Source organism: Bombina bombina, chromosome 4, assembly GCF_027579735.1.
Source record: "Bombina bombina isolate aBomBom1 chromosome 4, aBomBom1.pri, whole genome shotgun sequence".
Lineage (NCBI taxonomy): Eukaryota > Metazoa > Chordata > Amphibia > Anura > Bombinatoridae > Bombina > Bombina bombina.
Window position 1 is genome coordinate 856,530,030 of NC_069502.1, and position 16,894 is coordinate 856,546,923.

The 16,894-nt window shown below is 37.3% G+C and overlaps 2 protein-coding genes across 2 annotated transcripts in view; both read right to left on the reverse strand.

Annotated features, from left to right (window-relative positions):
- LOC128657302 (oocyte zinc finger protein XlCOF7.1) overlaps positions 1-16,894 on the reverse strand; it is a 225,235-nt gene that overhangs the window by 137,148 nt on the left and 71,193 nt on the right. The gene's annotated exons all lie outside the window — the stretch shown is intronic.
- LOC128657300 (gastrula zinc finger protein XlCGF26.1-like) overlaps positions 10,895-16,894 on the reverse strand; it is a 72,115-nt gene continuing 66,115 nt past the window's right edge. The window contains exon 5 of the mRNA XM_053711590.1: positions 10,895-15,364. Coding sequence (XP_053567565.1) covers positions 14,007-15,364 — 1,358 coding nt within the window. The 3' untranslated portion in view covers positions 10,895-14,006. The remainder of the gene's footprint in view (positions 15,365-16,894) is intronic.

The following is a 16,894-nucleotide window of genomic DNA, read 5'->3' on the forward strand; positions in this document are numbered from 1 at the left end:
TGACTCTAGTAAAGCTTGGTATCGGGTAAGCAGTGTATACTGGGACTGGTATGCATATATGCCCATAACTGACCGTATCATAAGCCGATCAACATTGTGTGGGTTAATTACTGGGACTGCTTCACTCAAATAAACACAACCACGCTTGACTTAAGGACAGTTATTTTTGCTAAACCCCAACTCATTAACAAATTGCTGTAACTGTGGGGACTATAAATATGTGCACCCATAATTTACTATATAAACCCCTATAACATTGTAGTTTTTTAAAAATGCTATTCTTACTATGTGGCGAAGTCAACCTCCTATGTACATTTATATACATATTGCATTTGTTGTTCATCAAACTAATTCCATTAAGGGCTAGGATCTTATTACTTATTGTTTCCCCCTGAGTTGTCTATGCCCAGCAGGTTGCATTGAGCTTATGTTAGGTTAGAATATAGTTAGCTTATACCTCCTACTGATATGTTAATATACTATACCTAAGTTACTAGCTACATGCTTAATGCTTTCACCTAAGGCTCTAGTCACCCTGCTATTTATTATCTTCATCAGAGGTATCTATTTCCCAGCAGGCTTCTTAATACCTTAGTAAGCTTGAAATGTAACCTTAACTGCCAACTGCTATGGTGACATAATACTCTCAAGTTATTGTCCACAGGATCTAAATTTGTAAATGTGCTTATACTATATGTGGATAGTGTCTTAATTAGATTTCTAGAAATGATAGGTCCAAATGAGTATCACAATGCTAATATATATAAAATCTTAGGCTAATGAGTAGGCACAAAACAAATATTCATTATAGAGAAGGGAGGTTATACAGCAACCGCAATTAGATTGCTATAAGAATAGACAGGGATTTCAGCACATATTTTTATATTTATTTATAAATAGCTCAGCAGCATTCTGAGCTCCGCTAAATAGCGGAAAGTGTGATCTAAACCCGTTCACCACATTCCCATATGTCACCCAGAGTCTATATAGGTCAAAAGAAATTAAATTATATATCAGCCAATGAAAAAACACATGAACCAAAGAATGAGGAAACGTGAATGGTCAAATGCATTAGCAAGACACAAAATGTAATCTATTTACTTTCTTGTTGCTGCCCGACCTTCTATGTGGGAAAAACGAGGCGAATGTTGAAAGATAGGGTCTCTGAACACAGAGACGATATCAAGGCAGCAGAAGATGGTGAAATCAGAAGTGGAGTAGCCCTCCACTTCATGAAACACCATAGGTGTAATCCCCTGGACCTAAGAGTAACGGGTATTGAACACTGTTCCCTTCTTGGCAGAGGAGGAGACATCGATAATATACTACTTAGAAAGGAAACTGAATGGATGTACAAGCTACAGACTCTAATGCCCAAAGGGCTCAATGAAAAATTTGAATTTGCTGCATTCCTTAAATAAAATGACTATAAATATATGATCACAAATCATCATAATATGCAGCACATTCTTATGAGTTTCTTTTCAATCTGCCAATTTGTCATAATTACTACTATCTGTAAAAGTGCAGCACTTTTGATTTATACCTGCTCTAATATCTAGCGGGTGTATTTTAAAACACCTTAATAATGACTTTTGAACTAATTAAATAAATTCAGTAATATTTGTATATTTTTTATGAAACACATGAATCTATGGACAAACAATATGTTTGTAAAACAGTCGTCCTTATGTACTATAATTTATTGACAAGGACGTAAAATGTTTTATTATAGTATACATTGCAACACTTTAAATTTTGTTTTTTTATGGTTGCTTGACTATAAATATTTATCACTGTATATAAATTCACCAAATTCTCCTCTTTATATATACAAGAGGGCTGCGGCTCAGTAAAGGTTTACTACTGGCTACTACTGTTTCCGATATCCTCCTATGAGCTTTAAGAAGGAGGGTTATAATGCGGCTGCACTGAGAATCAGCATCCGCTTTTGCCCTGAGGAAACCCCTGTGCTTTCTGGCTGTCACGTGGGGGGTGAAACGTACGTCGGCAGTGACGTAGGAAGTGGAGATGGACGTGCATGAAGGACAGATCGCTGTGGCGTCCACGCTGTGCTAAATCTAGTATGATGGTGAACAGAAGCCTATTCGCACACAGAAACCAATTGGAAATCCTATCACAGGAAACTAACACACGGTTGTATAACTAACTGAGTATTTATCAACTGACTTTTCAGCCCGTTAAAGTTTTGGATATCAGAGGGTGCTTTGATGCATCATTTGTACACACGGCTCCAAGTTATGGGACACAGTTATGCTGTTTAAAGGGTGATCTATCTACACCGCTACATTAACCACTTGTGTACAAGTTTCCTTATTTCCATCTGGCACCATATGCATCAAGTATAATGGGCTACAAATGCTCTTTATTTATCATTAATATATATGCAACTGTGAAAGACGAAAAAAGATTTGTTTTGGGGTAGTCCTAACATAGATCCAGAAAGTAATTATTCATGACACCGGATACCTTTAATCATTGGTGGTGCCCGCTGAATACTGGAGTTGTTATCTTCTATCCCCTTAACTTTTTCTTGTCTTTGGAAATTATTGTATAAATTAGCATATGTATATTGCTCAATGTTTATTTTTACAGTTAGTCTGTATACACTGGGGCTAAGAAACATAGATCCTGATTTACTATTACATGACACCTGATACCTCTCATATAGTTGGTGGTGCCCGCTGTTACTGGAGTTATTTCATTGGCCCCCTACAGACTATACTGTTTTCTTCCAAATAATTTTGAGGAGGATTATTGCACAATTTGGCCAAATTTAGGTAAGGTGCACATAATTTAGCATTATATCTAACACTTTAATTCAGTCTTTTAAGTGTTTTTTACTTGTTGTCTAATTTATACATGAGCTGTCTTGACATAGATCCTCAATGATCACTATGGTGGCAGATTTTACGCTCACACGTAACCACCCACTAGTGGAGGTGTTGTCAGTATAGACAGTTTATTCCTTTATAGTTTTCTTGTTTCGCTCTGTGTGTTCTACAATAAAACTGCACAGTGGAATCTGTGCTAATGCATTTGACCATTCACGTTTCCTGATTCTTTGGTTCATGTGTTTTTTCATTGGCTGATATATATTTTAATTTCTTTTGACCTATATAGACTCTGGGTGACATATGGGAATGTGGTGAACGGGTTTAGATCACACTTTCCACTATTTAGCGGAGCTCAGAATGCTGCTGAGCTATTTATAAATAAATATAAAAATATGTGCTGAAATCCCTGTCTATTCTTATAGCAATCTAATTGCGGTTGCTGTATAACCTCCCTTTCTCTATAATGAATACCTAAATAATTTAAGGGTCTGCACATTTGCTATTTTTCCTTCATATAAGGTTTTATAACACCTGGGAGTTGCCATATAGCCCATGGTAAAGAATAAATATCTGGCTTTACTAGCCTCCCTTTTCCTATCTTATCTTCACAAAACAAATATGCTGCCAACCTCACACTATATTAATTCTATGTCATGTTAGCAGAGAATACAGCCAGCTCCCAGAGGGGTGTCCTACTATGCATATTTAAAAACCTGATTGTTTGGTAGATATTTTTACATGCCCTTTGGGGTACATTACTCCTTCTTTAAGTCACGTTTACATAATATAGCACTCAATATGACTAGGTTGATTTTCAAGGTTAACAGGATGGCTTCACTCAACAATGTATATACTAGCAATAACCAGATGTTATATCTTACTATCGTGGAAGGCTCCCTTGGTGTTGTTTTTATTGTTATTTTTATTATGTTTATATTTGACTATGCTTATGTTACAGTATAGACAGAAAATGAGGTTATTCAGATGAGATCCAAAAGTGGTCTCCTTACCTCCAATAACATGTTCACATAGATTGGAGGTCCAAAAGTGGCCTAATTTATCATTATGGAGGTATATAGCATATTTGGTATACTATCTACTTGTTGTGCCCTTTTCTTTTTTACTTCTTTCTGGAATGCATATCATCAATTTACAATGCTATGCCTTATATTGTCTGTATTCCAAAATTCTTATTGTGTTATTCTATTATATATTCCATGTATGCCTTGTTTTAAACCTAAAATAAAAAAATAAAAAAAAGAATAACAACAGAGCAACAAAAACAGCTTTATGAACCATTAATAACATTGAGAAGGTTATATTGCCCATCATCCATAGTTCTGTCAGTGTCATAACATATCAACAGGAACACTGAGGAGCCTACACCTCGGGGTGCAGGAAACAGAAAAACAGCTAGGACAAAGATGTGGATGTGTAAGGGAAGAGCAATGTCCTTTCAGGCTACAGTTCCACTAGGGCTGAAAATCAGGGGTCTACATCAGCCTGTGGAATTACTTTTCTTTTAGACTGGTAGGCAAACCTTTGAGGTAGTGGGCGCCATTCTGGAGCTGGGACATTTAATTTCTCTGTATTTGCAGCATTATCTTTGGGTGTGTTCACAGGGTGAAGCAGTACCGTAGAAAGTAGAAGTTTGATCCCTTGATCTGGTGTAGAGATGGAGTAAGAGCAATCATCCAATTGAAAAAACAGTTTAACTGCGAAGGCCCATCTATATTTGACGTTATTTTTGCGTAAGCATTGGGTAACCTGCTGGAAGGATCGTCTCTTAGACAGAGTATGTGAGGACAGGTCTGGGTTATTTATTAGGATTAAGATTTTTGTTCTGGAATGACGCTCTAAGTATTCTTTCTTTAAAAGTGTAGTAATGCAGTCTAATGATTACATCTCTCTGGGATTCTGAAGATGAATTTCTTGGCCAGAGTGCCCTATGGGCCCTGTCCACAAGAGCCTCCTGGTCTTGTATGGGTCCCAGAAGTTCTCTAAATAGATCCATCAGATATTTAGGGAGGTCAGGTGTTCCAACATCCTCTGGAATGCCACGGATCCTAATGTTGTTCTGGCGGGACCTGTCTTCCTAGTCCGCCATTTTGGATTCCAGGTCTGAAATTATCTCAGAGAGAGACTGGGTATAGGCAAGGAGGTTGGAATGGTCCAGATGGAGGTCCTCCTGTTTTCTCTCAAGGATTTCTGTTCTTTCTCCAACTGAGGAGATATCCCTCTTAAGTTCTGACACCAACATTTTAAGCTCTTGTTTAAGAGATGAGTGGTGAGAGTCCATCTTGTCCGACAACTCCTTAATGGAGTCTAGTATAGAGGAATTTACATTGATAGTGCTCTCTACTGAATGACCCTTGGCTCTGCAGGACCCTTTAGTGGAGATCATCGATTCTCTAGAGTCATCATCAGACATGTCCTGTTCGTACAAATTTTTGCTGGGAAAGTGATCTGATAAAGTTCTTTTCGGGGCTTCAGCCTGTCTCTGCTTCTTCTTTTGGGAATGTGACATATTGAAGGGAATGAAATCACAGTGAGTTCAGCTTCGCCTTGAGTCGATAGGGTAGGTGGTCTCCCTTAGCAAGTGGCAGGTGGAGAAAGTAGGACCGGCACCCCCTAAAGTTACAAAGTTAGCACTTCAAGATATTTTGGGGTTGTGTTTCTTAAATAAAGTTATTGTTAAAAGGCGAGCTTCCTGGAATGCCGCTTGTCTGAAGATCTGTAATTGTCACAGATAATCTGCCTCTCTCCTAGGGCAGGTACTCTCACTGAGTAAGTACGGAAAAGGGAACTTGGGATATGACCCGTAGGCAAAAAGGGCTGATGGGAAAGGGGGGAGAGAGGGCAGAAGGTGCTGGTGGTCAAAGGCCTTGTATCACTGGATAATTACTCAGACTTTTGAGGCAAAAGCCCTGTGTCCATCACTGATATATGCAGCTGTATAAGGGTGCTTCAACTTGGTTGTATAAAATATGTACCCCCGGGTATGGAGAGAGTGTGACCCAGATGTGGAAAATCAAAGCCAAGACTGGTAATTATTATTTGGTCTCTGTGGTTAGCTAGACCTTGAGGAGAGACTTTAGTAGCGTTAAGTAGGAGGATGTTAGATATACCCATGTAAGATCCCCTAGTTGGAACAGAGAGGGATCTCAATAGGCAATCCGAAAAGTCTCACATATATCAGGGAGAAGCCTTATAGCTTTATAGAAAGGCAGTGCAAGTATGGAAGTCTGCTAACAAGTGGTGGATCGCAGATTAAGTAAAGTGTGAAGGCTTACCCCCAAGGAGCTTCCTGTGCTGGACCGCCTCTGCAGTGGGAGCGTGTGCGGTATTAAGGAAGATGTGCTACTTGTTAGGTGTAGCAAGGTAAGGCTCTCCCCAACTTAATCCGGAGGCTGATTATGCCTGGGCTAAGTAGCGTGTTTGGGTTGCGGAGGTAGGAAGGCCCTCCCCTGAACTGGCCTCTGCTGGCGTATAAGGGCCGTGTGTTTAACCTCCCAGGTTATCGTCAACAGTGTCAGCTACTCTCAATCGGGTAAGCCAGAGTCTCCTGGGGTCCTCCTCTGAGTAGGTCAGGTTTGTGCCGGTAAGAGCGTGCTCAAAAGTAACGGCTGGGAGCAAGGAGAGCCGTCAGCACTAGCAAGGTACTTTTCTTGAACTGGCGCCAAACAGGAGCTGGAGGGAGGCCGGAAGTTAGCTGTTGATGTTCTCTAGAGGAGTTAAAATGCTTTGTCTACCATTCCTTTTTTTCAATCCCCTGTAGCAAAAGGCACCCTGAGGCTAGTGAGGGTTAGAATGCAGGTAAAAATTAGGATAGGACCCTGATAAATATCATCTGTAGGACTTGGTTCAAGAAGCTCAGAAGGATTGCGACTACCCTGCAGCGTGGCAAACTCAGCCCCCCTCGCATATAGTCTTTTAACAGTGGAGTGCTACACACAATAATTTCTTTGAACTGGCCTTTTGATATTGGAGTAAAAATATTACACTCCTATTGCACTATAGTGTGGTTTATGCTGTTTAATTTCATGTCGGCATCTTGTATTTTATATCTTGAATAAATCTTTTGTGTGAACTATAATCCCCTTGTATAGAGATATATAGAAAATATATATATATATATATAAAAAAAGTATATTTCATATATTTAATATTTTATATACACTTGTATCATACATATCATTCATATATATTTATACCAATTTTATATACATATTTTATGCATTTAGCATTATTTTTTTGGGTGATAGGAGCTCTCACTCTCTTGCTTTTAGTGCTACCCTATTCTGTGGTACACATATTGAATGTAAATAAATGTTAGATATAATAATTAGACATATGCACGCACAAAATTTTCAGTTCGACCCAATATACAAACTAAAATATCCTATATTATAAAAGGCCAGGTATGTTTGTCCGATGCAGTCATGGACAGTAGAGACTGCAGCGCGAGACAAACATACCTGGCTGTAAGGAAGGACCAGTCAAGGCCGTGAGGATCAGACTGCAGAGAAGGTGGGCTGGAATGGGTGCGACGGGGGGTAATTGGGCGTGACGGGGGGCATAGCTGGGCAGGGGGAACACTGCACTGCTGAAAATGGCCCGTGTACACGGGCTCTAGAACAAGTAATAATTATATTTTGAATATTCGGTGCCCATGCCATTCGTTATTAGTCTTAATACTAGACATACTGACCAATCGTGTAACATTACATAAATTTTTTAAACAAAGGTATATTTTCCACTGCTACAGGTAAAAAAGTTCCCCTGTAGAAAAAAAAAATACTTTCACTCCTCTTGTTCACAGTGTGGTGGTTCCCAGGGTCTGAATTAAAGGACCTATTTATTTAGTGCAGGCTCTGGGATCTGCCATGCTTAGATTCCTATTAGCGCTGTTGGGGCTCTGAAGAAGAGGAGCTGGTCAGCATGGCCCTCCAGCATGCTGAAGGTAACTATTTAAAGGAAATAAAATAATACGGCAGAATGTGGCATTATTCCATTGTTGTGATACAAAAATAGAGTCAAGGTGCAGGTGTAATAATGATTTATAATAAACAAAATGTAATGTCCAAAAAATATAAGGAAAGGGCAATAACTCAGTCCTTGTATTCTTGACCCCCAAAATGTGACTTGTTACTATGCTGGAGTCTACTTAGTGTCCAATTCATGAACACAGCATACCACCAAAACGCGTAAGAAGCTTGTGCGGCGCATCTTTCCTACTCATTTTGGGTGTTTGTCATTTTTAAAATGGATTTAATAAATGTTAATTTTTATACATAGAGCGAGTCTTGTTTCCTTTTACCTTATCTATTATTCCTTTGTTTTCTTTAAATTTTGTACTGCGTTCATTGGGATATTTGTCTTGTTACAAGACGAAAATCCGTATTTCGTTAACAAATGTGCATTTGTTATGAAACAAACGCACGTCTGATTATAATATATTCAAAGCTTAGCCTGAGAATTATATGTAAAAGTACTCATCATAGGCATCATTAGCATCATAAATAGTTAACTTTTTAAGTGCTGAGCCATTTTGCATCCCTGTGCTGAGCTGTTTTAGATACTGCTCACATTTAAGCCTTACTGAAGCATATTGTTCAATTAGAAATGCACACACATATAAATATATATATAATTAATAATTTAGATTTATAATACATAGTTGTAACAAAATTGTAATTAAACGAGGTGCAAGATTACATATGCGGCGTTGCCCGCAAAAGCCAGGGACGTCAGTTTTTAGTTGAAGTGACCGATCACATATATGTTGCTGCATATAAATGCAGCGCATATATTTCACCCGTCGCCCGCAGTTTTTACTCCCATAAACTAACATAGAACCAGCGTCACAATTCGGTATCACATATTCAGCACAAGGACTTACGCAATGAAAATAGAGAAATTTGACTCCATTTTCACCTCGCCACACATAGGCAGGCACAGCAAGCCTTGCGCTGAATATGTGAGCACCGTAACTCCCTGAAGTCTTAACAAACACCTAAAGCATGCGCAATATCTATCGACCGCCACCCCCCACCGCAATAAATAAATTCTATTAACCCCTAATCCGCCAACTCCCACATCGCAAAGTACCTAATAAAGTTTAAACCCCTAAGCCGCCACCCCCCTGCAACGGAAAAAAACTAAATAAAACTTTTAACCTCTAAACTGCCGTCCCCCACAATGCAATATACCTATTTAAAATATTAACCCCTAATCTGCCATCCCCCCATAAAGCAAATAATTAATCTAAGTACTAAATCCCCTAACCTAACACCCCCTAAATTAACTCCAATTTTATAAAATTAAAAAGACTACCTTACTAATAAATTAATTAAAATAATTACCAAAATAAAAAAATCCTAAAATACAATTAAAATACAAAACAAATCCTAACATTACTTATTAAAACAAAGATTAAATAAAAAAAACAAAAACTAAAATTACAAAAAATAATACAAACTAAAATTACAGAAAAAAATAAACGAAATAATTAAAAATAAAAAAATGTAAACCTAATCTAATACCCCTATAAAAATAATAAAGCCCCCCAAAATAAAAACACCCCCTAACCTAACACTAAACTACCAATAGCCCTTAAAAGGGCCTTTTGTAGGGCATTGCCCTAAAGCGATCAGCTCTACCAAAATAAAGTACAAGTTACCCCCTAAAAGTAAACCCCCCCAAAGCCCCCAAAATAAAAAAAACACTAAAAAAACCTAAGCTACCCATTGCACCTAAAGGGGCATTTGTATGGGCATTGCCCTTAAAAGGGAAATCAGCTCTTTTGCTGCCCATTGAAATAAAAAAGTCCTAATCTAAAAAAAAAAAAAAAAAAAGTCTAAACCCGAAATAGGTGCTCACTACTCCCGAAGTCTGACGGTGAAGGTCTTCTTCCAGGCGGCAGCCTCTTCATCCAGCATGGGGACCTCTTCTATCTTCATCCGGAGCAAAGGCGGTGCAGAGTGGAGGTGGCTGCGGAGCAGAAACGGTGGCAGTGGAGACATCCAGCACGGGGACCTCTTCTATTTTTATCCGAGTGAAGGCAGCATGGAGCGGAGGTGGCCGCGGAGCAGAAACGGCAACCATGGAGACATCCAGCACGGAGGATCCTCTTCATGCGATCACCGCTGCACAATGAAGCTTGAAAGCAAGGTACCCATTTTATATTTGGGGTATGAGTCCAATATAGTAGCGCGATGTGCAGGTGTGGGTTCAACAAACCACATGGAACTGTAAAAATCCAACCACTTTATTACATGCGATTAAAAGCATGACGGTCAGCACATCTAAAATCCAACAGGTAATATGGACAGGTTCACACGCAGGCGCGTTTCATGCGCATGCACACTTGTTCACTGCATTGTGGGGGGATAACGGTTTAGGGGTTAATTAGGTTTATTGTGTTCGGGGAAATGGCAGATTAGATTAGAATAGTTTTATTAGGTATATTGCATTGTGGGGGGGTTAATCACTTTTATTATTAGTTGCAATGTGGGGGGATGGCGCATATAGGGGTTTTGATGTGTAGGGTTCAGTTTGGGAGGCTGGTTAGACTTTTATGGACGATGTAACATTTCTTTGTTTTTTACTAATGCACCAGCAGTTTATAAACTGCAGTATGTCACTGGTGACTCCAGAAATGTGTGTTTTCGCACATTTCTGAACATTGCCAGTTTATCCGACTTACGGCAGTTTATGATCTCATGGCATCATATATGTGATTCACCCGATGTGCAAGGTGAACTTAAAGGCGACGTGGGTTTCAGCAGTTGCGCTGAAACCTGCGCCGCATATGTAATCTTGCCCGAGGTGGTAAACAATAGTATTTTTTTTCTAAACTTTTTGTGGATATACAACTGTATAAAAGGTAAGCTTTCTAAAATAAGGAGAAATGGAAAGTAAATCACATTGTTTTTCTATAGAAATAAGCAACTGGAAATCAAAAGAAAAAAAAAAGGATTTATATTACAATTCAGCACAATGCATTTGATGAATACAATGAGAAGCTATACGTGTTAAGTAAAGGGATTTGGAGGTTTTTTTTCAACTTTATTGAGGTTTAAAATCACAATTACGAACATTTAGAAACTTGGCTTAGCATCTTAATTTTGATGTTTGGTACAAAAGGGTATTGGATAACCAATAATATACAAAACTACACAAAGAATAAAGCCTACAACATATCTACGTGTGAAATAATTTGTCACCTAATTTTTTGTAATTAAGAAAAGACAAAACAGTAGAGTGAGAACGCAGACTACGCCACATGTCAGAGAAACATTCTATTTTCTATATGGGGCCACTCTTGGACCCCTTAAGTTATATGATGAATAATCTAATATCAGAAGGTATTATTATTAATAGGCACCGCTGTAACATTAAGTATACCATTATGGAGTACAATAATAGAAGACAATTACATAAATCGTAAGTATACCATTATGGAGTACAAAAATCAGAATTAATTTACATAAACCATCGGTATACCATTATGGAGTACAACAATCATAAGACATTTACATAAATCATAAGGGTAGAGGGCCCTGCTCTTGAGCCACTGTAAGCTGTAAACCATCTTTACATAAAGTGATCAACAGGACAGGTGGACATGTGAGCTTACACTGAAGAAGTAATATTATTAAATATACAGAAAAAACATAAACACACAAATATAGTTTCACGATATGTACTAGTAAGAAAACACAGTGATTTATAGAAATTAGACCAGTCTTGGACCTCATTAAATATTAAAATAGATAAAATTAGTGAACAGCAAAAATGTTTACATTAGATACACGTTTAATTGTAAACATATAGTTCCCACTAAGTCTTGCACTGATCAATCAGTCACATATAAAAGTGAGTAATAAAGAAGCCTGAGAGACTATAAGACTATACCCCTTATAAGGAACATGACAGTGATTTATTCTCTGAAGGCTAAATATAATACCTGTGACCTTTCAGCAGCAAAGAAAAAAAAATGAAGTAAAATTTAAAGGTAAATTAAAATCCAACACCCTCTGCTGCCAAAACATTGCCCCAGTAGAATCACACACCTCACGGCTTTAAATAAGGGATGTAACAGTAGCGTGGTTAATATATACATCAATTTAACCTCATACTGCAGACTTTATAACAAACAGGGAAGAGAGCATATGTAATTGGGGGAGTGAAATTTTATCACTCAAAGGGTGAATAATCGCTACGCTACAAAGCATAAATAGCTATCAATTCCACCTTGAGGCATAGCATTATTATAACAATGACATATTGTATTCAGACTATCTAGTTACATAATCAATAAGTCATTAAAAAATAATCTTCAGAAGACATATATACAGCTGACTCATACTAGTGCTAGAAGTCCAGGTATTTATCTTGTGTCGCCTAAGTTCTTCTCAACATAGTGGGATAATAATTAATCTTCTTTGTGTGAGTCCGGCCATTATCATGAGATCTCAGTAATGACAAAGGGTAAGACTACAATGCCTTAGAAAAAAAAGGAATCTCTAAGCCCAGCTTAACTCTTCCCTAGACTGTTGACCCCTGGAACACACTGTACAACTCCTGTTTATGACAATTACACAATTGACAAAATGATTTCCAAAAGATATGCCAGTGGTTCTCTTCCGACATGTGAGAGAGGATTCTTCAATTATTTATATGCTTGCAACAGCCTTTCATCCTCCTCTGGTTCATGTTCCATCAATAACTGTTGCTCTTGCGATAAACTTTGAGCAGTGCTTCTTCAAGATGTTTTAAGAGCTGCTCAATTTTAGTGTTCTAGTTTCTTTGTTGATACTATTATTTCTGGGGGATGTAGTTAGAGACTAACAGAAAATATGAACTAACCATTCTGGAACACAGTGGTTACTTAAAGGTTCAAAATTAGCTTTTTTTAAAGTTCAGAACAGTGAGATAAACCTCTATTTGTTTGAAGGTTGGATGGAACTGGTATGCAATGATATTCCACAGACTGTAAACCATCCTTGTAGGAGCTCTTGTATTTACCAAACCGTCATGGCCGCAGCTCAAAAGCTTCCTAAAATTAATTGTTTCTTGCACTTTTGATGTTAACATAGGAGCTCACCCTGCACAATTATAAACTTGGTCAATTTAAATTCCAGCTAGGGAAACGTCACTTCAGTGATCACCTGGATGTAATGCCCTCAGCAGTACCAAACAAGGGTTTGACATCATAAATAAGGGCCTTTGGGTATATTTATATGAATTAGATCTGTACATAGCGGCAACCATGATCGTCTACTTAAATAATTTTCTTTCCTGACAGGTAATCACCTGACTATTAAAACCCATATAGCAACTTTATTTAAAAGAAGGGGCTCTGGGCTTTAAAACAAGAGGTCTTGGGGTCTCCAGGCCATTATGACATATAAGTTCCAAGATACCCCTTTATTTTTAAAAAAAGTTTATTATTTTTTTACATTATGCCTAAACTTTATTTGCCCATGTTGAAAGCAGTTGATTGCCTTTCAAACAGTGGGTCTAAGAGGTTTCTAGGCCTGAGATGAGAGGACGTAATCATCCCCAGCACTTCTACTTGTTGACTTCACCATACTCACATGTGGTGACATCATCAGCATTCCTGTTTTCTCTGGCAATGCTAAACATACTGGGCCACCTTGTAACTGCTTGAGTAGCAGTGGGCCATGACCAGCTTTGAGAGAGCTCCCCCAGGAGGCCAAGATGTAGTCATCATAAGCATTCTAGGCATTTTGCGGATGATGACTATGTGTCATCCTCTGCACTTAAAGAGACAGTGTATCCCAAATTGTTCTCCCCTTTACTTTGTTTCCAAGGATCCATTTTACCTGCTGGAGTGTATTGAATTGCAGAGTGCCTTTAACTTTTGTTTTAATATTTAAAATAGCTGATTTTGCCTGTGTTATCCTTACCTTTACTTAAAGTTTTTATATTTGGGTATTGACTATTGAAAAGCTGTGTAAACAAAGTCAACAGAAGAAATTACACACCCAGAATCAGTTTCTGATGCATTTAACACTCTGCAGCTGGTGTAACAAGTCATTGGAAACACATTAATGGGAAAACCATTTTACAGTACACTGTCCCTTTATAAAAAAAGATTTAACCATAAAAGGTCAATATCTAATTTCCCTGATTCCCTTTACTATGAGTTTTCTGATGCCTAATAAGAGTGCGTTTCCAAGTAAAACATTTCCCACATTCAGAACATACAAATGCTCTTTCTCCTGTATGAATTTTCTGGTGATTAACAAGATCTGTTTTCTGAGTGAAACATTTTCCACATTCAGAACATGAAAATGCTTTCTCTCCTGTATGAATTTTCAGATGTCTAATAAGATGAGATTTCAGAGTAAAACATTTCCCACATTCAGGACATGAAAATGCCTTTTCTCCTGTATGAAATTTCAGATGTCTATAAAGTTCTAATTTCTTGAGAAAACATTTCCCACAATCAGAACATGAAAATGCTTTTTCTTCTGTATGAATTTTATGATGTTTATTAAGATCTGATTTAGTGAAAAACCATTTCCCACACTCAGAACATGAAAATGCTTTCTCTCCTGTATGAATTTTCTGATGAGCAATAAGAGTTGATTTCCGAGTAAAACATTTCCCACATTCAGTACATGAAAATTCTCTCTCTCCTGTATGAATTTTCTGGTGAATAATAAAATGTGATTTCCAGGAAAAACATTTCCCACATTCTGAACATGAAAATGCTTTCTCACCTGTATGAATTTTCTGATGTCTAGTAAGATAAGATTTCTGACTAAAACATTTCCTACACACAGAACAAAAAAACTCCTTTTCTCCTGTATGAATTTTCTTATGTTTAATAAGATTTGGTTTCTGGGCAAAACATTTCCCACATTCAGAACATGAAAAAGCTTTGTCTTCTTTATGAACATTTAGATGTCCAATAAGTTTTGACTTCTGAGTAAAACCTTTCCCACATTCAGAACATGAAAATGCTTTATTTCCTGTATGGATTGTCAAGTGTCTATAAAGATCTAATTTCTTGAAAAAGCATTTCCCACATTCTGAACATGAAAATGCTTTCTCTCCTGTATGAGTTTTCATATGTTTATTAAGATCTGATTTCATGAAAAAACTTTTTCCACATTCAGCACATGAAAATGTTTTCTGTCCTGTATGAATTTTTTGATGAGCAAAAAGCGTTGATTTCCGGGTAAAACATTTCCCACATTCAGAACACGAAAATTCTCTCTCTCCTGTATGACTTTTCTGATGAATAATAAGATGTGATTTCCAGGTAAAACATTTTCCACATTCAGAACATGAAAATGCTTTTTCTCTTGAATGAATTTTCTGATGCCTAATAAGAAGCGATTTCTGAATAAAACATTTCCCACATACAGAACATACATTTCCTTCGTGGCTTCTATGATTTTGAAGAAGGTTCAAAGAAGTTTTTGCACTCTGACCATGACTAGGATTATTGTTTTTTGAGAATTCATCTGTTGAAAGGAAACAAAGTGGGAATAATGTTATTTATTAATGAGCATTATTTTATCATGAGAATATTTTAACGGTTCTGAATTAGTGTCTACAACAAAAAGAGAGGGAGCAGACAACAGAGAGGGAGCGGATGAGCTATGACCCCATAACCTTTCCTCAAACTTCAAGCTAATGGTTAAGGGTAGTTTACTGGATATAAGGGTCTATTTTTAAGGACTTCCCAACATCCCATATTTGATAATTATTGAAATAAATAGAAATGAATGCTGTTGTATTTTTTTGTAAGCTATTATGTTTCCTAAAATGTATTTTGGACTTTTGAAAATACAATTTATGCTTAGCTGATAAATTAATTTATTTCATGATGGTGAGAGTCCATGAGTTATCACATGTGGAAATACCTCCCAATCACTAGAAGGAGGCAAAATCTACACCAAAAAAGCTTTAAATCCCCCCCCCCCTTTCCTTGATCCTCAGTCATACATTGCCAAGAAAAGAAAAGCAGGAAAGATAAAAAACGTGAAAAAAGTGCAAAACAAAGTACTGCCACCACCAGAACAAGGGCAGGGCTTGTGGACTCATACCACCATGAAATAAATAAATGTATCAGCTAAGCATACATTTTGTTTTTGAGCTGACAAGAGTCCACAAGCCATAACGTTTGGGAATGCACTGAGGAAAAGATTTCCCCACAACCAAATAAATTCTCAAACCCCAAGAGCTCTATAAACCCCTCCCACCTCACTGACACTTCAGTCTGATGTCTTGTGGACTTTCAGCACCATGAAATAAATTAAATTTATCAGGTAAGCATAAATTGTGATTTCTTTCATACAAGTGGTGAGAGTCCACTATCCATTTCTCCTGGGAAAAAATACCCAAGAGTCTATGAGTAATGGAATATAAGGGCAGAATAAAAAAAAAACACAACCCAGACTGAACTCAAAAATTAGAAGCTCATTAATCAAAATGCTAGAATTTAGTAAAATTATGTAAAGACGACCAAGTAGCTGACTTGCAAATTTGGTCAACTGACGCCTCATTCTAAAAAACTGACCTGGTAGAATGAATTTAAGTTTGAAACAAGAAGCCAAAGAAATAGCAGTAGCTTTCTGCCCTCTCTTAGAACCTTAAAAACAAACTAGTTGTCTGAAATCCTTAGTAGCATCAGCAAAGTACATCAAAGCCCTAACAACATCCCAATTGTGAAGAAGCTTTTCTGAAGAATTCTTAAGATTAGGACACGAAGGAGGAACAATAATTAATCAAATAATATTGACTGAGGACACAAACCTAGGGGTAAAAAAATAAATAAATCAAGTTTGGTTCTTAAAAACCACCTTATCTTATTTTTCATCAGGATAAGGAAAATCGCAAGAAAAAGAAGATAATTTAGAAACCCTTCTAGCTGAAGAAATAGCCAAAATGTATAAAATATTTTAAAAAAAATAACGATTACAAGGTGGAGACATGGACATAACAACAGGCTTAATATAAACCAAAGCATGAACAAAACCATGAATGTCAGG